The sequence below is a fragment of the Homalodisca vitripennis genome, chromosome 3 (assembly GCF_021130785.1).
Source record: "Homalodisca vitripennis isolate AUS2020 chromosome 3, UT_GWSS_2.1, whole genome shotgun sequence".
Classification (NCBI taxonomy): Eukaryota; Metazoa; Arthropoda; class Insecta; order Hemiptera; family Cicadellidae; genus Homalodisca; species Homalodisca vitripennis.
Genome location: NC_060209.1, coordinates 84,034,972 through 84,062,694, shown reverse-complemented (window position 1 = coordinate 84,062,694; position 27,723 = coordinate 84,034,972). Strand labels below are relative to the sequence as shown.

The window sequence follows — 27,723 nt, the reverse complement described above, 5'->3', positions numbered from 1 at the left end:
AGTTTTCAGTAAGCATAAAATATTCCACTTTTCTTCAACAATAGTGTTGCTGTTTTAAGGAGAAGAGCACTAATCTGACAAAAAGCTGCTCTATCCAATTTTATATTTCTAGTATTTAGTTTTGTATACATATATAATATGTATAACACTTTGTTGATACACTTTTGAAAATAAACTTTTCAATCGCTCACAATGAAAGTTTCTTTGGACACATATTTCAAATTATGGTCTGGGATTTATTAAATTGTTACACCAATGTTTTGTCTTCTGCCTCAGCTTAGTGTCAGTTCAGTCGGCAATAATTCTAAACATAAGTTATCACAATAATAAGAAGAGATCAGAACACACTAATAGAAGAAAGCAAGAACATACTGCACCAAGTTCCATTTAATTTCTCTTTTGGTATGTTTGTACAGATCCCAAAACTACAATGACTAGATCAGAAATGTACTGGAAACCATAATGTATTAAAGTAAATGAATTGTGTAAATATTGTAAATCTTTATTAACATCAAATAAACTCATTCCAATAATCTAACTTTACATAATCTCAAAATACACATACATAAAATCAAAACCAAATCATCAAACCAGTAGACGTTAAATAATAAATAAATAATTTGGTTTGATTTTCAGTTTTCCATTCAAGATTGATTCCCTTCGATGGCAGTGCAAATTAATGTGAGATAGTTACTCGTATCTTATAAGTAAATACCTGGCAAGAAAAACATCAGTGCTGCTGTACAAGTAATTTCAAGTTGTCAGTACAACTTAAAAAATAAAAGGAACTTGTTTACAATAAAAAGAAGTAATTTTCGATTCGTTCAGCTCGATTTTACTGCCGCAGAGGACATTTTTGGTTTGGTATCAAAGGCTAGGCTTCATGCCTTGTAGTTGAGATTCACTATGGCTTATAAGATATATTTTTATAAACTAAACTTACAGAAATAAAACCAGACATAACCTAAATAAAATAAATAAACTATAATCAAAATTATTCTAAAATTATAACGATGTTAGTTAAATTTGTTTACCATTATAGACAAAATATAAATAACATAATTCATTAATAAAATGAACAGACCATAAAGATGAAGAAAATTCTAAAATGTGCGAAAATACTTACAAGTGTGGTTATTTCCAAGAAATTGGAATTAAAAAAGGTAATTTTATTATTTATGTTTTTACAATGTTTTATTAAGAATATATGTCTAGATTTAACTTTACAATAACTACACAATGCTTACGGGTGGTGACAAGTTGAGCAATTTTGGCTGCTTTTTAAGTACAGAAGCTGGTGTCACCACCCCGACTTCACCTTCAATACCAAATACGGCCTTTGGTAGAATACAACACAAGTAAAGCCCATGTACACGCTTAGGTTAAAAAAATACAATTAACAATTCTAACCTAAACGCTACAAGTGGTTACAAAAAAAAAGGCACCAATATTAGTGAGTAGATATTGTCGAGCTTGGTTGTGGCGTGGAGGACGTCTACAGGTCAGACTCCCCGTACAGCGCCGTGGAGAAGGACATGTAGTCTAGAGCCCCGGGGACAGCGTTGGGGCCCTTGTATGGGGGCATGCGCTGGATACAGTACTCAGCCTGGTCGGGCGGCAGTTCTCGCCGCAGTTCATCCGGTAAGATGTATGGCTGGATTACAGATACAGGTCAATCAAACACTGAATAACAAATACTATACATTTCACTATAATAAAGTTGAATAATACCACCAAAAACTCACTGACCCAAAATTTTCAACATTTTCAGTCACAGAAAAAAATCTCAAATTATTCCACCCAAAAAATTTCTCTTAGATTTTGTCAACTTTTTGTAGTAGATATTAAGATATTAATTTATGTTTTTTGTGTCATTATTAATTCATTTGCATAGAGATAAGTCTAATTTTGTTGTATATTTTGTCCAATAATCCAAATTGTTTTGTCCAGAATAAAGTTGAGTATAAAGAAAGAATAATCTCAAACCAATCTTACAGCAAATAGGTATTATACTAACAAAATGGAAGTTCTGACTTTACCGTTGTAAACGAAAACTTCCATTTACTTTCAAAATCTGTCTTGAAACTTGCTTATATCATGAGGTGCACGAACATAAGAGAAACTCACCTTGTCTGCAGCGAGGATGCGGAATGAGTCAATGACCTGTTCTGCAGTGTCTGTGTCGGTAGACTCCCGAGTCATGAAGTCCAAGAACGCATCAAAGTGGACATAACCAGTGCTGTTCGGGTCGACTACAGCTAGGATACGCTGGAAGTCTATCTCTCCCTAAAATACATAAACACCTGAGTTAAAACAAATTTTCATTTGTTTACAACAATTCTAGGCTGAAACATACCTTGTCATACAATCCAATATTAAAATTGCTTATACATTTCTGTAATAAGGTACCATCATCAGAGGATAATACCACATTACATACATTAGCCTTGACAAAATTCAATTTCAGTTACTTAACACAAACAAACAAACACCGGTAGGACCACCCGGTCTCCACATTTCAGGCACACATAGAAGACTTGAAATGTTTGTAGAATATTATATGTTAAACTAAGAAAGTGATTAATTGAGAAGCATAAGGTGTCCAGCGATTATAAAAAATCAAAGTGAAGACTTTTCTGATAACCTTTGATTCTAGTTTCAAGACGTTGAATTTTATATGTAAGCTCTGGAAGAAAATGGATTAAGTGATTTTTTGTGAACTCCTTCACTATATTAACTTAATTACAGTACTTACAGCTACAATTAAAGGAAACACATGTATTAAATCTCATTTGATTTGGATATCAATATATAAAACAATGAGAAAACAAAGTTTATAAAAATTAAAAGGTGGGGAAAATCTCTGGTGGTTGATGTATTGGTAGTAAATAAAACTCCTACCCACTCCCATCCATGAGTGAGAAGGATGAACCTTACTTGTCTGTCCTTGCCGATGCTGTAGCCCAGGGAGACCAGACAGCTCTTGAACTCCTCAGGAGCAAGTCGGCCGGTGCGGTTCTTGTCAAAGTGGTTGAAGCTCGCTCGGAACTCATTGAGCTGCTCCTGGGTGATGCCCTTAGAGTCTCGGGTCAAGATCTGGTTCTCAACTTCATTGATGTTGCGGTTGATGGAAGTGAGAAGCTGTTCCCAACCCACTCGCAAAGTCTCCATCGTGTATTGTGTGTACCTGCAACAATCTCCTCAGTTTATTTCCATCCACCAGACTGTTGGCATCAATTGGTTATGGGGTAACAATCACAATGGCAACTTTTTTTGCCTGTCAAAAAAATAATGTTTCATAGTCTTGTATTTATAATTATATCATAATAAAATATGTAATTGCATGGATGGAATAAAAGAAGGGTGAGTCTGATCCCAAAACAGTAAATGGATGTGAATATGTTAATGAACACATTATAATGTTTTATCCAGTATTATTTATGAAACACAGAATGATCTGAAATTGCTCTAGCAAAATTCATCAAATGATTTTGATGATCATTTATAGTTATTTAAAAATGTTGGTCCTATAATGTTGTGTTTGCCTTTTATCTGTCAATTGTTTCCTTGAATAATTCACAGCTCTATATAATGGTGTTGCATTATGTGATTATTGTCTATTGTCTATTGCAATTTGGCGTGCATATCAGTATCGCTATAAACTAATTCAATGTTAAAAAAAAAATAAAAATATATATTCTACTAGTTATTTACAAATTCTTAAATTATTTACAATGGCAGTGATTAAAGAATGTTTGTGCTAAATTTAACAAAAATTCAAATAGTAACAAAATAGATACATATAACTAACATTTAAAAAGTCAGAATTTATTATGATTGAGAAAAATTAATGTTTACTTCTCTGACGAAGTCATATTAATACCAGTTTTTAAATTTATTCAGTTCCATATTTCATGTTTTAACTTTCTCTACATATAAGATTAAGATGAAGATGGCTAAAATCACCACATTATCATAAATCTAACATCAATTGCCTCAATTCACTATTCACAAGTAGAAAATATAATTAAGGGAAGTAAGAAATGGAAAAGTTTGTACAATAGTATGCATATTTCTACTACTTTTTATATAGCTGCTTATATTTTTGGGATAAATTATAAGCATTTCTAAAACATAATTTCATTTAAAATGTACATGTATTAAAATTTGTAATTTATATTCCCTCATAAATCAAGAAGCAAAATTTTAACAAATTGAATGACAGGAGAAAATTTTACCCATCTATGTCTCAGAATTTTTAGAGTAAAAATAATTTCTATCCAACCCCATTCCAACTTCAAAAACAATCACTCCTACCCATATCTAAACAAAAAACATCTACATTTGCTATAACTAATTAATAAAGGAACATGCCAAAATAGCTAATAGAATATTAGCATTTAACACACATGCAGATAGGTAATAAATATATCAATCTCGTAATAATAGTTTCACATAAGTTGTTAAACAACTATTATACATTATTGACATTTTTCTATATACAGATTTGCTACATATATACAGAAATATTTTCAACTTTCTAAACAGTCTGGTTATTGCACGATACACTATGATGAATATTCATATACCAAGTTGATGACAGATTTATCCGTGGGTCCTTTCATATTCCATTTCCTTTTTTATGGTTTTCCATAAAATGAAATGATCCTGAAATATCTGTCCTAGACGTTCCTGATACCCCAAAGAAAACATATCTCTATGTTCATGCTATATAAAACATGTCTGACTGATCATTGCAATTATGGATGCAGTAGTTTTTATTTTTTCTGTGAAAGTTATATAATCTTATTTAGTTCACTTAGGGTTGAAAACCCTACTCATACCATTTCTTATATTAACAGAATTCATAATTCACATGATAATCAGGATACCAATGCATAGTGCATCTTAATGCACTATGAACTAACCAATGTGTGGCATTCTTTCAACTCTCCCTTACTCAACTATATTTGGTATGTAGTTTATAAGAGTAAAGACACTGGGGATGTAAAATGGTCTTCATCACGCCAATTACATACTCTAATGAAATTTACTCCAACTATTGTCTACTTTGTATAAGCAAAACTCTAGTGTACGTGTTTATGTATTGATTTATTTATAATCCTGATAATCTCAATAGATCAGTATTGTTAGAATGAGTAAAATTTAATATTTTCTTATTATATTAATTACCATCATTTTTCTATTAGACAAAGCATGTTTTTCAGTAACATACAGATTCACTGACTATAACAATGATATCTACAGTAGAAAAATAAAAGAAAGTTTGTGCTTAGACAGTTTCATGCTTGGATGACTGACAAGCAACTCATCTGTGAAGACCTAACATAAGAAAAATGATGTATGGATGAACAAGTAAAATGATAATGAATGAGAAGTGATGAAACAGAGACTGGTTAGATCTGATCTGAAGTGCTCATACTTAATACTTACTGTTCTTCCTGACTAGCATCAGTGACAGCAAAACAAAATTTTAATGAACTTTTATAGGCACTCATTCAAACCTTGCAATAAGCTTTTTGCATCAGAGTTAAACAAACATTTTGCATTTAATTCTTCTGGTCACTTTTGTATGAATTTTAATTTCGCGTTTATTTTATTACCAACGTATGTACATATTTACATATACTTATTTTATTTTATTTTTATGTATTTTAATACTTTATAATAAAGTACCTTACATTCCACTCTCCGAACTTTCCAAGCTACCTGGAGAATATGTTGCAAAATGCATCTAAAATTAATGCACTCCTGATTTTATACATTAAGTGCACATATAGATACTGTTTTATGAGAGAAGTACACTGTAATACTAGGATATGTCAGTGATTTCTTAAATGAAAAGATTAACAACATATTATAGGAAAATTTCAGAAAGGTGTGTTCACAATAGTATTTTCAACACAATGTGAAATCTGTAGTAAAATAGTATGCAGTAATAGTAAAGTTTAAAGGACTCTGGGGAAAACTTTCAGCAACAAAGAAATGTCTCTAGAAAATATTATATTTTTTGGACGCAGGAAAAGAAGACTGTAAATTATTATTTAATTTTATTCATGCTTCAATTACAATAACTCCTGCACTAACTTGTGGCTGATACATGTGACTCAAGCTTATCTAACCATGAAAACCATTTCGAGGTGAATATGTTTTTGGATTAAACCAGCTTCAGATATATCACTACTAAAATTGAAAAACTAACTAATACAATTAAGATACAGGAATTCATATTTTTGTGTTTACATACGGGATAGCAGCCAACTCTTCTCCACATACTTGGCCAGAAGGAACATTTCAGTGTTGATGCTACTCGTCATGGTCAAATACAATAAGCTACGGTATGTGCTGACGAGTGCCAACACACCTTCATGCCAAGCTATTTGCGGTGCCCTTGAACGTAAATGCTCTTGGCTCTTGGATTGTTACGAATTTTAACACACATGGACTGAATCACCTTGTCACTTGCTTTGTCGTTGTGTAACAACTAAGGTGATGAATGTACAAATTTTGAAGGACGCACAATATGATAAGAGAAACATTACTTAAACTTTTATAAACACATTTAAAAATAATGTTACTTCTTCATGTAATTTTGTTTCAGTTATGGGAGCTGAAAGTAATTCAATGACATCCATACTGAAATATTAAGGCAATAAGAATAACAAATGTTAGTGTTTTGTAAGTGGTAATAATTTGAGCTCAATATTTTATAACTATCAGAGATTTGAGTCAAGCGCAGTAGTAAATTATAACACAAAAAACTAATATAATAATTAGTTATGATGAATAAAAATGTGAACAATATTATGGAAATAAGAATGTAGTGACAACAGCTTTCATACAGGACACACGGATGGACTGCTCTTTCAAACATTTCAACTCAAAAATTAATAGGGCTTTTCCTTAGACCAATAGTACTAAGTCTCTAGGATCAAGAGGCTTATGAGTTATAGGACAGTCGAATGGACAAGAACATGATTTTAAGAAGGCCCTGTCAGCTTCTTAATACAGCTTCACAAACTTTTATCAGTCTACTAAATAATCATAATTACTGAACTTAAAAACAATGACGCTTCTAGATGTCAAAAAAGGCAACTCAAACAAGGATTTCCTTCCTTTAGGGAGCTATTTGATACGGTTAAATTTATCTATTAATAATTATTGAATAATGAAAGTACTATGAACTAATTCTTGATAGGATGATTGAAGAAAACCTAATAATAATTTCTTTTCCAATTATTCTCACTATAACAGATTTAATAAAGATAAGAAAGGAAGATTGTAGATTCTGTCGATACAACCTTCTTCAGTCAGCATTTTAGTTTATATCGTGTATCAGCTCACACTGTACTATAATTTGCTTCATGTAGGTATGGCAGACTGCACCTTCAGTAAGTTTCACTTCAAATTCATATTGCTTTGTGTAGTACCTTTACTCAGTTTATTCCATTTCTCTAATCAGTGTCTGATGATTCTGTTGTTAATTGATAACAATGACAGCTAGGTATTAACTTAAGACACTATATTTAAGATACTTATATTGAACTGATACTTTTAATCATTGTTATACTATAACAAAAAAAACTGTGTAATTGATGTAATGGCGGAGATTAAATATTTACATCAACTGTAAAATCTTTGCATCATCTATTTTTTGTGCTGATGAATCGCCATCATCAATGTCTCTATAAGCTTTACTGTCTGTCCCACCTGCCAATGTTCTGGCTAGAAGATTTCCCGGACTGATTTCTACTCCACCCACTGCATGTTTGGTTTATGAGCAAGTTCCATTTCCAGAATATCAACATTACCTGTTCTCAAAGATCATGCCCTCCTGTACAGCCTGGTGGATCTTCTCCAGCTCTTCAATGTGAGGCTTGTAGGCGTAAACTCCTTGCTCGTACTCCTTCAGCCTGTGCAGTTGGTCTTCCAGGGAGCCCTACAACAGAGAACATAATCAGTCTTTTATAAAGACAAATAAATATCCAATAATTTCATTTGATGTAACAACTAAAAACTAAAATTGCTCGAAAATTTCCACTGCATTTAAATTACTTTATTCAGATAAATTGCAAAAGGGGCACAACTTATAAATTACAGTTGCTTTTACTTTCCTTCAGACACAGTATTCTAATTAACTTGAAAAATTTTACCCATTTACATTATTATTAACAAATGTGTTAGTATATAATGTTTTGCCTTTTACAAACTAGTCAAATTTCAGTACTTAATTTGAAAAATAACAACTTTACCCTTCGAAAAGATCAAAATATTGATACTGGAAAAAAATATTGACCATTTTGTTGGTGTACTTCAAAATTGTCATTTTGATAGTATTTAAAATTAGTTTCCAATAATAATCAAACAGCTTAATAATTAACAGGAAGTTACAATATAAAAATCTAACATTAATAAAAGTAGAGTAATAAATAAACTATTTATTTAAATAGATGTAAAATGATGTTACGAGGGCTGTTTTTTTTTCAAGTTCCGTTTGTTTCTCCAAATAACCAGCGTAGTGGCGGGAGGCGGGGCTGCGTGTTGTGCAATTGCGCCGCTCCCCCACTACAACCAACGCCGTTGCCGGCTCCAATCCATCAGTCGTAGCCGAGCTACGGGCGAGTAAAGATGGCCGCTACGATCAATTCTCCCGCCAGTTGTGAGTTGCGAAGTGTGATTCGTTTCCTTCAAGCTGAAGGATGTAGTGCTGCTGAAATCCATCGCAGAATGAGTGTTGTGTATGGTGAACACTGTATGAGTGATAGCGCGATAAGAAAATGGTGTAGGCTATTTGCTGAAGGTCGAACAGACGTCCATGACGAAGGCGGTCAAGGACGCAAGTCGGTCGCTACTGCAAGTTTGGTTGAACGAGTTGACCAAGCGATCCGGGAGAAACGGAGGTTTACAATTGATGAACTTTCTACCGAATTTCCAGCCATTTCAAGGTCTTCCTTGTACAAGATTGTGACCACCGAGCTAGGGTACCGAAAATTGTGTGCCCGTTGGGTACCCAAAATGTTGAGTGAGGATCACAAAACGAAGCGAATGGCGTCAGCCCTAACTTTTCTGACGCGATATGACAACGAGAAAGACAGTTTTTTAAAGTCTATTGTTACTGGGGATGAAACTTGGGTCCTGTATGAAAATCCAGAAACCAAGGAACAATCAAAGCAATGGATGCACACTCACTCCCCTAGCAAGCCCAAAAAATTCAAGCAGACTTTGACCAAAAGGAAAACAATGGCTACAGTGTTTTGGGACCAAAAAGGTGTGCTTCTGGTTGAGTTCATGCAACAGGGAACAACGATAACAAAGGAATCATACTGTGAGACTCTACATCGCCTCCGGAGAGAGCAATACAAAACAAACGGAGAGGAATGCTGTCATCCGGCGTGGTCCTGATCCACGATAATGCACGACCGCATAGTGCCAATGTCACAAAACAACTTCTGCAAAAGTTCAAATGGGAAGTTTTCGACCATCCGCCGTATAGTCCTGACTTGGCGCCCAGTGACTATCACCTCTTTCGAGAAATGAAGGCGTGGTTAGGTGGACGACGCTTCGCTGACAACGAAGAGCTTCAAGCAACTGTAAGGGTCTACCTGAGCTCACTGGCGGCAGACTTCTTCGAGGAGGGTATAGGAAAGCTTGTCTCTCGCTACGACAAGTGCCTCAACATTTTTGGTGACTACGTAGAAAAATAAGTAAGAAATTACGAATCTTTTGGTAATAAAATCATCTTTTTATCTCAATGTGTTTATTATTTATGGCCTATCGGAACTTGAAAAAAAAAACAGCCCTCGTATATTAGTAAATTACATGAAACCGCTATTCTGAATAATTATGTATAAGTAGACTAGTAGACACTGTGAAAACGTTAATGATTGAGACATGTGGGGATTTACACAATATTGCTGATTGTAAAATGAAAAACCACTCAGCTGAGAGAAGAAATTATTAGCCGTACAAAGTCCTTTCCAACACTATAAACTTAGAACTTAGTCGATACCCTCCATATAAGCAAATTATAATGTTTAGTTGATTGTCATCCATCATATGCAATTATGTATAAATATTTAGGCAACTCTACAACAAATATAGAACATTATATAGTGATAAACAGATTATTGAAATTTCAAAACTCACTTGAAGTCCCATTCCGATTGCGGTAACTGCATCCATCTGCCGTTCGATCCAAGGGCCAACTTGGTTAGCCTTCTCAGCGAACTGGCGTCGAACCATCTCATTGTCTGTTTACAGTCAAGGAATCACACACATCAATGCTGTGGCATACTTTTTAAACAAATTATCTGATGTAATTCCTCAGTGTGACTAAGTTTCTTGGAAAGTTTGTTATGTAAAATGTTGTTTGTGTGTAAACAGTCATCAAATTTGTGTTTTTATAAGTAAAGTCTCTAGAGTTTTTAAATGCAACTACACTACAAATAACATTGCCAACCGTAAAGGAAAGTTAGGGAATGTCTTGCAAGTTTATTTTTTATAAAGCTTATGAGAATTAGTTTTTTGTTTCATAATCGCTGCAAGATAACAGAAAACTCAATTAACCTTTGATTATATAATTAATGATCAAATTTAGTACATACTATCTATGTATAAGGTCAAGGTGAATGTAATGAGTATAAAGAATTTATGAGATGTAGCGATTATATGAAACAGACAAGGTAAGCTGTTTCTTAACAAATGTTATTTACTCTGATAACCAATGATAACCAAAAATCAAGAAATCTTTATTGTCTTTAAGCACTTATGACAATGCAATGGACAATGTAACTATTTCTTATAATTATATGGCCTACTCCTATAACACTAATACCCCATAAAACTAGTATAATGATTTAGACATTTACAGAATTAGGTAAAAGTAAATATTATACATTCATAGTAATGACAATTACAAAAAACTACTACAGTTACATGGAATTTGAACCACAAGGATTTTGGTCTTTCCTTTGTGCTGCTGACATCTAGTTTCCAATGTCAAACTCTGTCTCTTCACACAATATGAATAATTTCTCTTCTATCAAAGAGATTATTGTGGGCACCAGATGTTATGCTTTTTCAATACATCCTACCCTCCCTTCAAATCTGATCCGTGAATGAATAGATTAAAGGAGTAAGTATTAAATATACTTAGTATGAAAGTTGTCAAATAACCTTGACTTCTAAACAATGGGTACATTACAAATCATTTAAAAACGTTCTGTGTTTGTAAACTATTATTACTTGTGAATTTATTATTAATTCTAATTTTTCGAACTGCTTAAAAGCAATCAAGATTCATAACATTTCAGCATACAAAATCATATCATACCTATATACATGTTTATTACTTTAAAAGTATATTTATGAATTAATTCCTTTATAAATGTTATTTTTCCATGTAGCCTTAGGATTTAATAAAAGTTAATACAATGTATTTGTTTTCCTGCTCCTATTGTTTTGTACATTTCATATTATTGCAAATTCTTCAATAGTCGTATAAACAATTTTTTTAAATAACAGTTTGAAACTGCACCTAATAAAAAAATATATTTTTGAATTTAAACAATCTTGGAAATCCTGTTTTCCTTGTTTTTAATTTCTTAAGGGTAACATAAATACATAATATCACTAAATTTTGACTGGTGTATGTCAAAATGCACTGTTTCTATTTTCTCTTTCTTCCTTCCTTCTCTTGATTCCCTTTACTGCAACGAAGCACTTATGCTATAAGTGAAACCACAGATATGTAGTAAAAGGATACTCTGCTGTTTTCTGAGTTCCAGCTGTAGAGTGTTGTCTCTCTGGGGCACAAGTTGCCTGACATCAGTCCACTTCTTGGTAAGGTCCTGAAAAAAAATATTTGTTTACTTATGATTTATTTTTTAATTTATTGAACATATAATAATCAACCTCTTTGAGCTAAGAAAAGACTCACATTGGCAGTCAGTGTGGTGTACGGGTTCTCAAGACCTCCAGGGATCTGGTACTTCTGTACAGTGGATTCCACCTCCCGAACCAGAGACACTATCGAGGTGAACTCCTTGTCAGCCTCTCCCAGGGTGGCCTTGAACTGGCTGTGGGCGTCCATCAGGCCTTGGATCTCCTCCATCGTGTGGACGATGAACATGTCCACCAGATCTTCTCGGGTGCCGTCCAGCCAGTTGTTGAAAGGCTGCAACAACAAGCAAACTTTAATTTTCCTCATCATCTGTAGAACAATGTTGAACTGAACCATTATATGACAGTAAGGTATATTCCAGATGAGTCATCATTACCAACTCCATCAAAAGTACTAACACTGATAGTTAATTGTCCAAAATTCATCACTGAAGCACTGATATATATATATATATATATATATATATATATATATATATATATACATAAGAAAGATGTACAAATGGATCTATATTGTTCAATATTTTGTGTGAAAATGAAGTAGTAAAATAAGAAGTAGTAGTAAATGAAATAATGAAAAAGAATGAATATGTGAGAGAAAAGGATTAATTGGAACAGTGCTAGTACCTTCAACGTTGATCCCTTTTAATCGAGTCACTTGTGGGCGTATTGCTAAACTGTTAGGAACATTCACCAATGAATTCCTCAAATCTCTAGGAGCTCTTGTGTTTAACTCGTTTCATCTCATCCATAGATGTTAGAGATGCTATACTAACGTTCAATGATGCATGTAGGATTTAGGGTTTTGGGATAGTTGTGAGTCAAAGATCTTAGAAAGTATACAGTTGGTGTCCTACAACTGTTTGATGGATGTCATACCATGGAAAACTGACATAGCAGCTTTACAAATAGCTAAAGCAGCCAGAAAGGACAGAAAGAAGCTTCTTGATGAAGATGAGAGCCATTACATTCCAGGTTGATTCTAAAATTGTAACAAGTTTTAACATTATTATTCTGTTTTCTGTACTGTTTATCCATTTTTCTATAAACTCATTTCTTCTTACGAAAAAGCTTTTCTCATAAACTACATCTACAATTCTTAATATAATATGTAAACCTTGTGTATGGCCTCATGTGAGTCTACAGTACACAAATGATAAAAACATATGGTCTCAAGGGCAATGTTATATATAAATAAACAACTATACAAAACAACAGGTTAAAAAAATAAATTAAGGAAACGCCATACCTTAGTCTTTTTTTTAGTTAAACCTCAATTATTGTAGATCAGTGGACTTTAATAATAGTATTTACATACACGATTTAGTAATACAATTTGCAAATTTAACATAAAGTCTTATAGACAGTTTAACTTCCGTTTAATAAAACAAATTTCTACTTTCAGAATAGGTAGTCAGAAACCATACTTGGTATAGAAAACATTTCTAAAGGTACAATAATAATTAACTATTTTACATAATAAATTATAACCATATAATAAGATAATCAATAGTGATCTTATATAATAATTTGAGATGTCACTAACTATACGCTCTTAGTTTTAAATTTATTTTTAACAATTGAAGGATTGTGAAGGAAATAGAATTTTTAAGGATATTTGCAATTATTCAGTGATAAAAAATCAGTAATCACATGAAGACTTCAATCATAAAATTACCAGACCAACCGATCAGTCAACCATCAGTAGAATTCAGATAACTTCGGTTGCTAATTTTGAAAAATGAACTTATAAGGAAACTAAAAGTATCAGACAAATTAGAGTTTTGTAATAAACCAATAATAAAAAAGGTCCACTCCTGTTTCTTAATTTTTTTACTGCAATCTTGTTTCTGCAGTGACAATTGCCATTTACTATTGGGTTCTGGTCAGTTCTCTGTGGTTAATCAATGAGTGAAGAACTATAGTGACCAGTATTCTTTAGTTCAGTTTTAATAATTAGGGTTTTGCTTTTATTAAGTGCATGTTTAGAGTTAGTGTGCAAGGAGTTGACACATAATATGGTTGTTGTGATTCCTGACTTATGTGTGTCATAACACTCTGGTATGATTTATTTATTTTAAAATAGATTGCAGACATGTGTTAGGTTAGTTATTAACCTGAGGAAGAGATCAGATTGCAGATCTCAAAATGTAGTGGTACTGATTTTTTTGTATCACTGAACAAAGGCAAATGTCCGAAAAAATGCTGTTTCCTTCACAAATATATGTTAACATTTTAAGATTTTTAGTTTCTTCCATTTCTCAGTTTTTGGGGTGGAGTGAATAATTTTGGAGCTTACAAAAAATGTTACCTACTATTGTTATTAAAGTAAAGATGTATTATTTTACCAGATGAAGTTAGGTCTAAGAAGCCATCTCTAACACTTCACCTGGCTATATATATTATTTCTGAGTTTGATTCTAAAACTGATATTTTAGAATTGATGATGGTAGGTTAACAACAATCTGTTTATGAAGCACTTACCGCAGCACGCTTGGCAAACTCCAGGTGAAGAATGTCGATCTTCTCCAGGATCTTCTCGGCCTCGTCGAGGGCCTGCCTCCTGCGCTGGGTGAGGCTGCCGAGCCTGTCCCACTGGTCACAGATGCGCTGACACCGTGCGTTGACACTGACACTGTCGTGGTACTCTAGGGTGCTGTGGCACAAACAGTTGTGGATGATTACTTCCTAGTTTACTCATCTCATGTGGAAGCAATAAATGTATTAATTGTGTTGCACAAACCTTACACTAAATCAATAAAGATTTAACAGTTACTCAATTTCATTACAATATAAAGATTTTTTTTACTTCAACTACTGCTCCCTGTGTTTACCAAACTTAGAACACAACAAACTTGAACTGATTAGGGTCCAACCCTTTTTAGGAGTTGTTGAATACCATTCATGGTCTTAAACATACCCTAGAGCACTTTCAAAATTAATTTTGCAAATAAGTTTTTATTTCCATAATCAGGATATTTTATTTCAAAACTACTACCATTTAACCAAAGAACTGATTTTAAACACTAACAGTTTTTATATGCATAAAAAACTAGAAAAAATTTAAGTTTTATAAGAAAATCCATAGTTTTGTTAATTTTCTTACTACAGAATTTGGCACCACTAAAAGGTACTTATCACATAAAAAAAACAATCTTTTCTATATCGTTGTCATAGAAGTTTGCCACCTGACTTAGAAAGCTACTTCTACACATCATTTTGACACTATTGTCATCATTGTATCATTGACAGCACTGAACTTCATTCAAAAACCTATCAGTTGCAAGAGTTAGTTCTTAAGTTGCAAAAACACATGTTAGTCATTAGAACAGTAAGGAGAATGATCTAATTGATCCCAGCCAAATGTTGTGATGAGATCTTTAGTTCGTTTTGCTGCATATGGATCGTCAAAAAATAATCCTTTTATTCAATAGTTTAAACTTTTAATAAAAATGTCATAGAGAATAGTTCTTGAAACTTGTGGAAACTCTTCTAATAATGAAGAAATTGTGATACGTTGTTTATTATTTACCTTTTCACTCACTTTATGTATAAATCGTCAGTGGTCAATGAAGATTGTCCACTTCAGTTCTCATCATGGACATTCTCTTAACTACCTTTTAAAACTCTTATTCATTTACATGTAATTCCATCACTCATAATGTTTTGTCTGTAAACTCAACGATACTGACAATGAATTTGAACTGCTTTCACACTCTCAGCACTAAGAAAACAATGACAAGGCATATTTCATAGTTAGCAGTCATCCTCAATCGACGGAGGCATTTTAAATACACATAAATGGATGAAAATACAATATCTATTTTTATCGTAATTGACTCTGTGGCTTGCCAACAGATAGAGGTAGATAGTGCAAGGGCAGGATTGCAGCAGTGAAATTTCAAAACAGTGCTTACTTAAAAAACATGCTTTGTATTTTAAAATTCTCCTACTGTAATTATAACAAGTCAAATATTAGTAAACATCTTAATAACATAATGTTTTTACAAAAAGTATATATGTAGGACAAATGTGTGAATTTTGCAAAAAGAACAAATACTCATCATCTATACAATATCAATATTAAAATTACGTTTATTTTATGTATTATGGAATTTATTAAATCTTTCAAATAAATATGACAAAATATTTCAAATTAAAATATTTTTAAAAATATAATAAGGGGTGTTCAAAATTTTACATTTGTTTGTTATTTGGTTTTTTCTGAAATATTTTAAGCTCCAAAATGATAAACTTAAACAGTAAATTGGGGTCATCTCCCTTTAATGAACCTAGATAATCAGAAGTTGATTTATTACAAGTCAATATATACAGTAATATGTACATATAAATATATCAGCAGTTAAAATGCCTTTTTAATTTCTACAAAGCGTGTAACAGTGACTCACTTGAGTTCCTGTGCGATGGCAGCAATCTGTTCGACGCGGTCCTGGTGAGCGGCCAAGTCGCTCTCAAACGCCTCGTGCTTCTTCTTGAGAGCTTTGAGCTCGTTGAGCTTACACTGGCGGAAGTCTGAGCTCTGCAGCATCTCCTCCTTGCCCTTGGTCCAGTCCTCATGGATGTCGGCCTTGTGCTTGAACTTCTGGGCAAGGTGCTCCAATCGCTCTAACCTGCGACAGCCAACGCAATTGAGAATAGACAAACTTTCTCTACATAACACAACACAAAGACATATAATTGTTTATATTAGCAGTACAATATTTTTAATAGCATTGTTATCTAGTTGGTTTTTTTATTATGGTAACAGCTGGTATGTTTGTCCACTTACAATGCTGCTAATGCTGACTTGGAAATAATATATTTAGTTTGTATGTTCTGTTATTAACCTAATATACAGTTAATTATCTTATACAATTTAAAATTTGTGTTATTAAAATGTAAAATGAACTATTAATGTTTTAATTGATTTTTATACAGTTATTACTTTAATTAGTTTGAAATAAATTGTAACCTTACAATAATTTATTTTAGTTTTCTAAAACTGACATCAAGGAAAATTTGATCTAAATCAAATATGTCATTCAGTTCAAAAGTAACCATCACTTACCTCATCATCTCAGACAGCAGCCATTCTTCAAAGGATTTCTCAGACGTTTCTAGTCCTTTCCACGCATTGGCAATGTCCTGTCAAAATCAGTACTGTAGTTAAGTGTATGTATGTACGTAATTATTAATATATATATATATATATGAGTATGTATATATACATATTTACCGTTTTTATATATATATATATATATATATATATATATATATATATATTATATATATATAAAAACAGTAAAATATTCATTCTTAGAAGAGAATAATTATACTAAAATATTTTGATTATCAGTGCAACAAATAAAATAAAATGGAACAGTGTAGCATAAACAACAATTTTAAATTGAGGACAGGAAAGGAATTGGACCATTTCTGTTTTCTTGTGCTGCAGGAAGTTTATTGCATTGCTCTTTGTCACAACTGCAACAATGGCTGATACCACAGAAAATTCGGCTCACTGTGAATTCTTTGCTATAATACACCTTCTGTATGGGAAACATTGGTGCTGAAGACACTCATTGTAAACTTTGTGCAATTTATGATTTGAACTTTACGAGTTAGTAATAAAATGGTGCCGTTTTGTGTACGATAATTGGTTATACATAGTAAAAGTATAGAATTGCTTTGCTATTCATGTAGTATTGTATCAATGAACAGTTCTTAATTATCATCATCATCCACAACATAACTAGCGCTCTCCCAGAGTGTACGGTGTATAACTCACCGAAACCATCTTTCCCTCGGTGGGCATGTAGGCGGGACGGTTCGACAGCCGCAACTTGGTCTGCAAGGTGTTGAAGTTGGTCTCCAGTTTAGCCTTCTGTTCGACACGGGGAGGCTTGTGTTTGCGGCGATATGTGCGGTACTCCTCCAGCTTCTTCTGCACACCGGCCAGCGAGTTGTCTGTCTGCCGACTCTGCAGCCATGGCAGCGTTCTTCGGATCCATTCCAGCAACTGGAAAAATGTTGAACACACCAACAGTTTTTAAAAATTGTCAGTATTATTTTCAATTAGTACAAAAATAAAACAAAAACTTAATAACAATAATACAAATAAACAAATAATAACGAGATTATAATAGACAAAACGAAGGATTGTGAATCTCTGAACAAATTTTAAGATAGTTCGGAATCAATTGGAGATATTTGGATACAAAGAAATACTGTAACATAAATCATCCTTGACACAAGCCAATACTTTTGGTACTTAATCCTGAAGCCGAGACATAAGGAATGTCCTTAGAATCTGAGTCATGCTAATCGCGGCATACAGTAATATCCATACCGCCATATTAGTTTACTGTGTACAGTACTGGTCACTAAAAGTGCTGTCAATGTGTAGGAGTGCTAAATGTATTGATGTATGACAGCCGGGAAGCAAAATGGAATGCGAGACACACCAAATATAAATAAATAACTAGTCCTTTCCATTATCATCGTTTCATCCGACAATACATGGCATGGCATTGTGGATACATGCGTATGCGCGCCTACAGAACGCAGCAACCAATACAAGTAGAGCTTTTTTCATAAAATATTATTTTATTTATATTTATTCATCGAACAAACAAAAAATAAATAAAACCTTTGCCAAAAACAGAATTATTTAAAAATCTCTAGATGCACGCTAATTGCAATCAATCCATGGCAAATTTTCCTCAGTACGCTACGAGTTAATATTAACAAAGTAAAGAAGTTAATTAAAGAAAGATATCTACTCACATCACTTGCAAGACGTTCATACTCCTCCATCAGCCTCTCGTTCTCTTGGTTGACTTTGAGAACCTTACAGATGCGGTTGGCAGCAGTCTCCGCCTACAACACCACAATAAGTGTCACTATCATGTTTGTAAGTGAATAGCAGCATTCAACTGTGATATCCTTTATTAAGTACCATAAACACTTTACAAATTTCTGCTAGTAACAAATATTTTCCTTATTTGGAGAAGAATATGATCAAGTGCTTAATTATAAATACCTTCTATAAGAATGCATGTTCAAATGCTGTTTGAAGTTTTTACTTGATTCTAAAACTATTATCTGCAACATTAAGCTATCTAAAAATTTAATTAACTTCAAGACATACCTTATACTTGAGATTCACTGTTCAAGAATTATCAATTTATAGATATCCTCTAATCTTGAGTCTTGTTTAACAAAAAGTATTCCAGCACTGTCTAGCACTTCAGGCTCAATTCTTCTTTTATGAAATATTGATCTTTAAATAACAATGCTTGTATTTAAAAAAAGATTTATTAGTGCATATTCAGTTAATCAAGGCCCCAATCATCATTTTGACTTAATCGTTTGATTTAGACACTAACAGTTATTGATTGAACACTACTCCAAACAGGTATGTTTTACACAAATTATTATGGTGATTTGTGTCAAAATATCAACACAATACTATTAATAAAGCATCAGAAAACATTACAATTGAGCAACAAGTTAAGGATAAACTGGATTTTTCAAATTTAGTTTTAGATTCATATGCTGGTCCTAAATAAAACATATTCTTGTTTAAAACTAAACTTTACAATATCTGAAAACACAAATAAATAAAATGAGATTGTGAGAATAAAATATTACTGAACTAAGAATCCATTTTATTGCCTTAGCACTTGAATTTCTCATCTGAAACTAAGAACATGAATTTAATCCTAGTTGAGACAAAGCATTTAGCATTTGGACAAAAATCATTCGAAACTAACCATAATGTAATTTTTAAGTAATGCTTAAATAAATATCGGGTGTTTCAAAAAGAATATACGTATTACAAACTATTATTTTGTCTAAATAATCGATCGTTGCGCCTCGGCTAGACTATTGGAGAAACAAATACATAGTCTAGTTTATACTAATAGCCCCTAGGTATCAGTTGTCTTCTGTTTTGCTTGGTAACCGTCATATGTTTAAAACGACTACATTGGAAATTATTATGTGTTCTCAAATTTGCAAAGAGCAATTCCGTGATTACAGTACAAAAATGTTTCAGGTTGTGGTACCAAATTCAACCTTCGAACGGGTGGTATATTCGCAGATGATATCGACAGTTTGTAGATACAGGATGTGTATAAATAGGAAAGAGTCCTGGCTACCCTCATGTTCCTGAAGAAAATGTTGTATGAATTCAAACTGCTTTCCAATATAGTCCTTCAAAATAAACTTGTCGCGCCAGTCGGGAGTTACGACTGCCTACAACAAGAATTTGACGTGTTTTGAGACTTCATTGGTTATGAAGCCTTACAAGTTACAGCTCTTACAAGCTCTGCATCCTGATGACAAACGCAAATGTGTGGCATTTTTTAACGAGATTCATGATGCTATTGACAATGATAACACTTTTGCACAATGCATCGTGTTCAGTGATGAAGTGACTTTCCATGTTAATGGTCAGGTAAACAAACACAATGTTTTAATTTGTGGCCTACAGAACCCACATTCAGCCATTGAACATGTACGAGATTTGCCCAAAATCAATGAGTTTTGTGCAATATCCCGATCTTCGGCCCATTGTGCTGTTTACGGCCCATTCTTCTTTGATGGAAACACGGTTAATAGTCAGCAGCCTCGGTATGTTACAAAACTTTGAGTATCAATGTGATATTGTTCTCATCACTACCAAAGGACATATTGAACATCTGTAATCTGAACTTGAGAGGTTCGTAAATATGTGTGTAAAATTTCATATCCATGTGTCTTAAAGTTTAATAAACATATTCATTTGAAATACGTATATCCATTTTGAAACACACTGTACTGAATCAAACACTAAGAATAAACAATAATTTAGTCTGATTTAAGAATTTTTATGAATAAGAAGAAATGGCTAGTTATAAAAAGTTAATTTACTGCAAATAATAAAGAAAAATATGACATTATTAAGAAGAAGAATTTCATCATAATCATAACATGTACCATATACTATTTAGTCTATATTGGGTATTATACCTAATAAATTAACTACAATATTTTATTTAACATTTACTAGGACTACTAAACAACACAAAGCATTGCTAATATAACATAAAGCTTTCAGAAAGCAAACAATAAAATAAAGCTCATAAACTTTCGGAATATTATTAAAATATTAGAAACTTACTTTCTTTAAAATGATAAACTGAAATAAGGTAGTTGCATAGTCACAGTAAAATATTGAAACATAACATTTAAAGAATTAGCATTTGCTTCCTTTTTCAAATATCATACTTAATATGTAATTCTTAAGTGCAAATAAAAACATAGTGATAGACAAAGCCAAAGTTATAAGGTTCATCACTGTGTATTGAATTTATAACTTTCTTGCATGCTTAAAATTGTTTTAAGGTTTGAAACCTGATGAAGAGAGCAGATGTCAATTCTCAAAATGTAATATTTCCATTTTTGTACCATTAACAACGGTTACTGATTGATTATTTATCAATGAATTGTTAATTATGTTTATAACTTTTTTTAAAAATTAGGATTAGTATATTTTAAACTATATTGACGAGTCACCTGTTCATTGTAGATCTTATCTATTACAATTATGTAACGTTACGTGACAATAAATTTCTGATTTCTGCTCGTAATTTCGTTATCTTTCACATCATCAATCGTCAATAATGAACTTTACACAAACATTTTTTAGGGTACAAAACAAAATTATTATACCTAGGTAGCACTGTAAAATTAATAATATCTTTAGTAAAACACAACGTGTTGAATAGTTCCTTACTGGAATTTAAGTAAAACAATTGTGAGTCACATACTTAAATATGTGTAAAAAATTCATTTAGTAGCAGCTTTAAAATTTTCATTCCTTCATAACTGAACAAAATGCAAGACATATAGAAAACTTACTTTTATACCAATTAAATGCATTTCAAATATTAAACTACGTGGAATGTACTGATACCTTCTGCGCTCCACTAAAACAGTGGTAGTACGAGGAGACATAGGTCATGATGGCACGTTCATCAGGCATGGCCGTATTGGTCATATCTATACATACATACATGCGGCGTTAGTTCACACACTAGTTCTACATTAGTACAGTGCTCAAACTCTGTTACTAGTCTGTTCTGTTCTGTTTCCCTGACCACTAACAAGGATTCGGCAACTAATCATGTGTACTTCTGTCGTGTGACACTAAAAATCTACTTGAAAGCATCTTCGAGAAAAGAGATATTGGGGATCGGTTGACGTTTGACACGAACACATATGAAAGCCTTGTAGCAAACACTGAGCACAATAACATCTGTAATTGACTGTCTAAGAAAGCTGTATAAGCACTGCTGGGGATCTGACAGTTCCATTTACTTCTAGGAAAACTAAACTTAAATTGTGTTTTAACAAACTCTAAACATGTAAAATTAGAAAGTTATGAAACCGTTTGTGAATAATTACAGTGGTTCAAAAAGTACAGTGGAATCTTAATACTACATATCTCAAGAAATTAGTGAAAATTCACACTATAACAAAATTCAAGACAGTAGGTTTGTGGCTAAAAAGAGTTGGGACACTAAAAAGAGTTTTTACTATTTTTAAATATGATTTATTTTTTACTCCTGGCATTAAAAGTTGACTTTAAATATTCCAAAAGTTATTAATATGTCTATACATACATCAAGTCATGTACAAAGTTTCACAAAGTCATTCAAAGACCGTTTCTATTTCATGAGAAATTTTATGAAATTTTAACAATAGCAAACAACACAACACAAAAAATCAACAACTTATCTAGTGACCAAACTTTTTGTGAGATTTAAAAATTGTGAATGATTGAGATTTGAGTTATTAAGATTCCACTGTATAATGGAAATAGTTTATATACAACAAGGTTTTAATTTATAACAATATGTCATTGGAAACTTTATCTTATTTAAGGTACAGAAAAAGGAAGAAATGTCAACAGAAATTCCAAGGGTGTGTTGGAATCCTAACCATTTTATAATCGTATTTCAATTTGCATATTTGTACAGAGTATTATCACCGCATTTTGTGATATATATACCATCATTTCATATTACAACAGACAGAAACAATATGTTTTAAGAAATGAATTCCTTTTTCAGTAATCAGTTTGCATTTTGATGACGAGGTGATGACAATGGTTTTGCTTGGCTGTGTGGGTAGTTAGCTCATGTGTCTTTGTTTCGTGAGTCTTGTCTTAGTTGCATATGTTGTCAATTGTTTAATGTAGATTAATACATTTAACCAAATAGTATTTTTTAAGTTTATATTTTGTTTCAAGTGTCTATGTATTTTGTTATTAATACCATTTGGACATAGTTGTTAATATTGGATTTTTAATCGAGAGTTAGTGGGATTACTTTGTTCTGTTGAATATCAGTTGAAATATTCCTGAATGCTGAGTTTCTTCAAAAATGCCACCAAAAACTCAGTTTTACAAATTTTATTTTATTGAATTGGTGTTTTATTAAGCGTATCATTTGATTTGGTAATCACCGAATAGCAATCGCTATATCATTTGATTATTTTTGTGTATCTTCATTCCCCTATTTTCAAAAAATGCATGTGAGAAATTCAATTTGTTGAACAGGTGTAACATATTTTGAATCCTATTGATAATTAATTATTGATTATGACAAATTTCAATCTCTCATTTCTGTCTGGTAAAAGCTAAATTAAATCTTGTCCAATTTTCTCATACACCTACCAAGAGATTCTTTTATGACCATTTCTAAATAAACTTGATTCTCTATAATCTTTATAATCCCACAAACCATGGTAGAAGATAATAAACTTACATCTTATTGGATGTGTAACTGGACACATGGATTCTACGGTTAAAAGTTCTCTTGCTTGAAATTTTTTATTCTACTGTTTGCAATCAAACCTTTTTACCTGGACAATGTAAAACATTTTTAAATTATGGAGTAACTAACACTTATTACTATTAAGGTTTCATTTATTTTTTGGCAAATAAATATATTAAAGGTAAAATTTTAAGCATTTCAAACTTGTTTGCAAAAACTTATAGGTTAAAAAAGTTGTAACTGTTCTTTAGAAATCACACACTTGTGGGGTGATGGTGATGTAATTTTTACATGCCCCCAGTAAATGTTATGACAACCTTGTTTGCAATATTACGTTATGTATCCCGCTTGGGAAGAGGTCTTTTTCCAGGTCTTAAAACATAGTATTTCTGTTTTGGAAAAACATTAATGATGGTGAAGTTTTTTTCCTTATAAACATCTTTATTTCAAATTATTATATGAATTAACAAAATTAAAATTTAGAGATAAAAAAAACTGATCCTTCACATTGACAAATTCAAATATACAAAAATGTAATACAATATCCCTCAACATTACCATTTTTAATTATAATCCTCAATAATTAACTCCAGGACTTATTGAAAATCAACTCAAAACAAGTGAAATGTTTAAACTGTTATGTGCTATATGTAAAGATGGAATAATTTAATCTATCTAATTAGTATTTAAAAATTAGTTCATCTGATAAAAACAAAAATATTGTATATTTTGTGTTATGATGAGCGTTAAAAATATGTTTTCAAAAATTAGTTCAAATACGAATTAAAAATATGAAAATCAAAGGAACAAGTGTCAGCTGACGTAAAACTGTTAAAACACACAAAAACTGAGGGGGATTACAGCTGTGAGAAGCAGCACACGGGCACATGGCAGTTGCGTGCGATGGTCACACATTACCTGTTGCGCGCCCTGGAACGCATGGTAGTAGCATGACACATAAGTCATGATGGCGCGCTCGTCAGGCTTGGGAGTGTTGATCAAGTCTAAACAGCCCCAATTTTGATGTTACTCTTTCAAAATCAAAATAACTCTCTCTTGTTTCTGATTTTGCTCACCAAAAAAAAAACCAAAAATAAGAAAATTACAAAATGTAATAAAATTACCAAAAAACATGTAGTAAAAGTTATGAAGTTTTACTTTGCTCATTAATCCCATAGCAGATTTGATTTAAATTCTATTCAAGTATTGTTAACATATTGAATGTTTTCTATGAAGGAAATCTACACATGTTGAAATATGACTACTTGAGTAAAAAGTAAATCAATTTCAAATACAGGCATACTTTGAAACCTTTCATTTGTTGGGCTTCATATTTAAATAGCTAAAGCATAAAACATATAAAATAAAGACAAAAACTGTTGTCAGTATGTTTTGACATCCCATCACAAAGAGAACATAATTTAAGATATTACAATAACAATTTTCAATTTGTAAAAGAAAATTGTATAAAATTAAATTTTATTGTTTTGGAGACAACCACAAAATGTAATGGAATTATTTATTATGTAATAAATTATAATTACTATTTAATATAATTGGTTAAATCTAGTAATGTAAAGAATTTAAAACTTTAGTTATCAACAAATAACAAATTTAAAATTGTGTCTTGAAACACTTAGATTTTGCAGTGAACTTGTTACAAGTCCATATTCCTAAATTGAAATTTAAGGCAACCATTGCATAAGAATGTCTTTCTTGATTTTTTCAGATTTCATAACATATACACCTAAAGTAAATATGTGGTAAGTAACTTGCCTTCAGGGTCCAACATGCGGGGGATGTCGAGGTACTTCTCTGCCACATCGAAGGCGGTGTTGAGGTTTTGCAGAGGGTTGTCCTTGGAGAGTTTGTTGTAATCGATGAGGTCGGGGCGGGGCGGTGGCGGTGGATCAACGCACAGAACGCCAGACCATCCTTGAAACTGAAATGTGTTTGAGTTTAAAATGCTAGTAAAGTTTGTAAATTACAAACAAAACCTAAGGGTGAAAATAAAAATAACATGAAATATTATCAATTAACCAATCATTATCAGTGAGATCAGGAATTGACCCTAAAAAGAGTGGATGCCTGTGTCTTGTGCATTAATTTATTTTTAGTCATCCATCTTAAATGCATATCAACATTTTTGTTTATGAAAAGACCTATGAACTTTAGTTTAATTCATAAATTACTTTTTTCATTAAAGCAAAACATTGAAATAGTGTTATTTCATATAACGAAAGGAACTTTAAAATAAATGTCTAACAAAAACGAATATGTAAAATTCAAAATAATAAAAGTACGCAAAACTTTATTACACATACTTTCACCACCTAAATCTTTGGCTATAAATTCTTTAGTGTTTATCTAACCAATTTAGATTATTAAAATAAGTAAAATAAAAAAATAGAACATTTTCTGTACACTATTTTGGTGGGGGTTAATTTCCAGACAATTTTCAAATTGCTCTGACAATTTCACCACTATTAGTCATTATCGTTTAAAGATATTGATGTACCTGAGATGGAAATTCTGGACATTGACGTTCTTGTAAGGAGCTGTCTTCCTCTGGCACCACAGCAGCAGCCCCTCCTTGGCTGTCATCTCTTCCACCGAGATGTCCTGGATGGCAAACCTCAGGATGATGGTCCAGATCATACCCAAAGTCATCTTCAGGTTACCGTCCACAATTTCTGTTATAAAAAAATACTTATTTATTTCTGTATTTATCAATTGTTTCAATGTTAAATTTGAAGAGATTTGTACTGAGTTATAAAACTGTGTTAATACATCTAACTAAGAAATCTAACTAACACTGCTCTTTAGTTGAAAATACAAATGATCTCAGGAAAATCACAAATGTGGTCTCTAACTAACTCAGTACTTTCTTTTTAAACTACAAGATAAGCTTTTATTCTGTTGTAACAATTGTTTATAAAATTATTGAAGCTAAAAACTTACAACAATAAAACGTTAATGAACAAATATCTTAAAATAAATCAAAGTGTTGAGTAGTTTTCAAGCAGTGCATATAGAAGTGTGAAGTCTTGTTATGTTTCTTCTTACTAAAACTAGACTTATGTAACAGAGGACTGTAGAATTTCAGAATAAAATGTGGAAGGTGACTATCAACACTGGAATAACACAGCTGATTAGTGTTGACAAGGATTTTGATACTTGTGAGAATCTACTGGATGATGTGAATTGTAATGAGCGTAGATTTGAGTTTGATGTGAAGCAAGGCCTATCTTTGGCAGCATTGGTGTTTCACATCTCAAGTATGGGTGTATGAACATGGAAGTTTGGAATAATCTTTGGTAATGTATTTATCACGCACCAATTGGCTACAGCCATATTAATAAATGTTCACTATAACCTAAAAATAAAATGTAACAATACCTGGATTTGTCTAAAACTACAATCATTTTTTAACTTTAAAGCTTTAATGCTCAAAATTGTTTTATTGCATACTATGTACATTTAGTTTAACTTTATTAGTTTACCTTTTGTTAAAACATATAATTTAATAATAATTGCATCTACCACAATGGCTTCAACCCATCAACATGGCAAGGACTACTATTGTCCTTCCATATACTTGAGGGTTGGGGTTGGATTCTGAGTACATACTGAGGCTGGGTTATGTCAGATTCCAGAACTTCATATGTATGTTAACTTAATAATTGAATTGAAATGAAGAATGTTTTAGTATAGATATCACAAAAATAAATTACTGGCACTACTTAGTCCTCTTTCACATCTAACCATAACTAACAACCAAAGATGCTCATACCATTAACACCTTACTGAAGTTCAAACTTTAGAATGTAGATAAGGGACTGCAATATAAAACTCTCTTTTAGCCATTCCTCATTAGACAATTGTTGCTATAAAGCCAAACACATTCACTGCTGACAAAGCATAAACATGTCCCTACGTGCTTTCCACCCAGTTGGTAGCTTAGTTAATAATATAC

At 32.2% G+C, this 27,723-nt stretch overlaps 1 protein-coding gene across 1 annotated transcript in view; it reads right to left on the bottom strand.

The window, feature by feature from the left end:
* Positions 1-369: 369 nt before the first annotated feature.
* Positions 370-27,723, bottom strand: part of LOC124357127 (alpha-actinin, sarcomeric-like) — a 107,751-nt gene continuing 80,397 nt past the window's right edge. The window contains 16 exon segments of the mRNA XM_046808604.1: positions 370-1,654; positions 2,128-2,286; positions 2,938-3,187; positions 7,833-7,960; positions 10,168-10,271; positions 11,786-11,870; positions 11,960-12,196; positions 14,407-14,578; positions 16,332-16,553; positions 16,991-17,067; positions 17,711-17,941; positions 18,709-18,801; positions 24,666-24,751; positions 25,524-25,644; positions 25,647-25,689; positions 26,266-26,440. Of these exon segments, the coding sequence (XP_046664560.1) occupies positions 1,496-1,654; positions 2,128-2,286; positions 2,938-3,187; positions 7,833-7,960; positions 10,168-10,271; positions 11,786-11,870; positions 11,960-12,196; positions 14,407-14,578; positions 16,332-16,553; positions 16,991-17,067; positions 17,711-17,941; positions 18,709-18,801; positions 24,666-24,751; positions 25,524-25,644; positions 25,647-25,689; positions 26,266-26,440 (2,342 nt within the window). The 3' untranslated portion in view covers positions 370-1,495.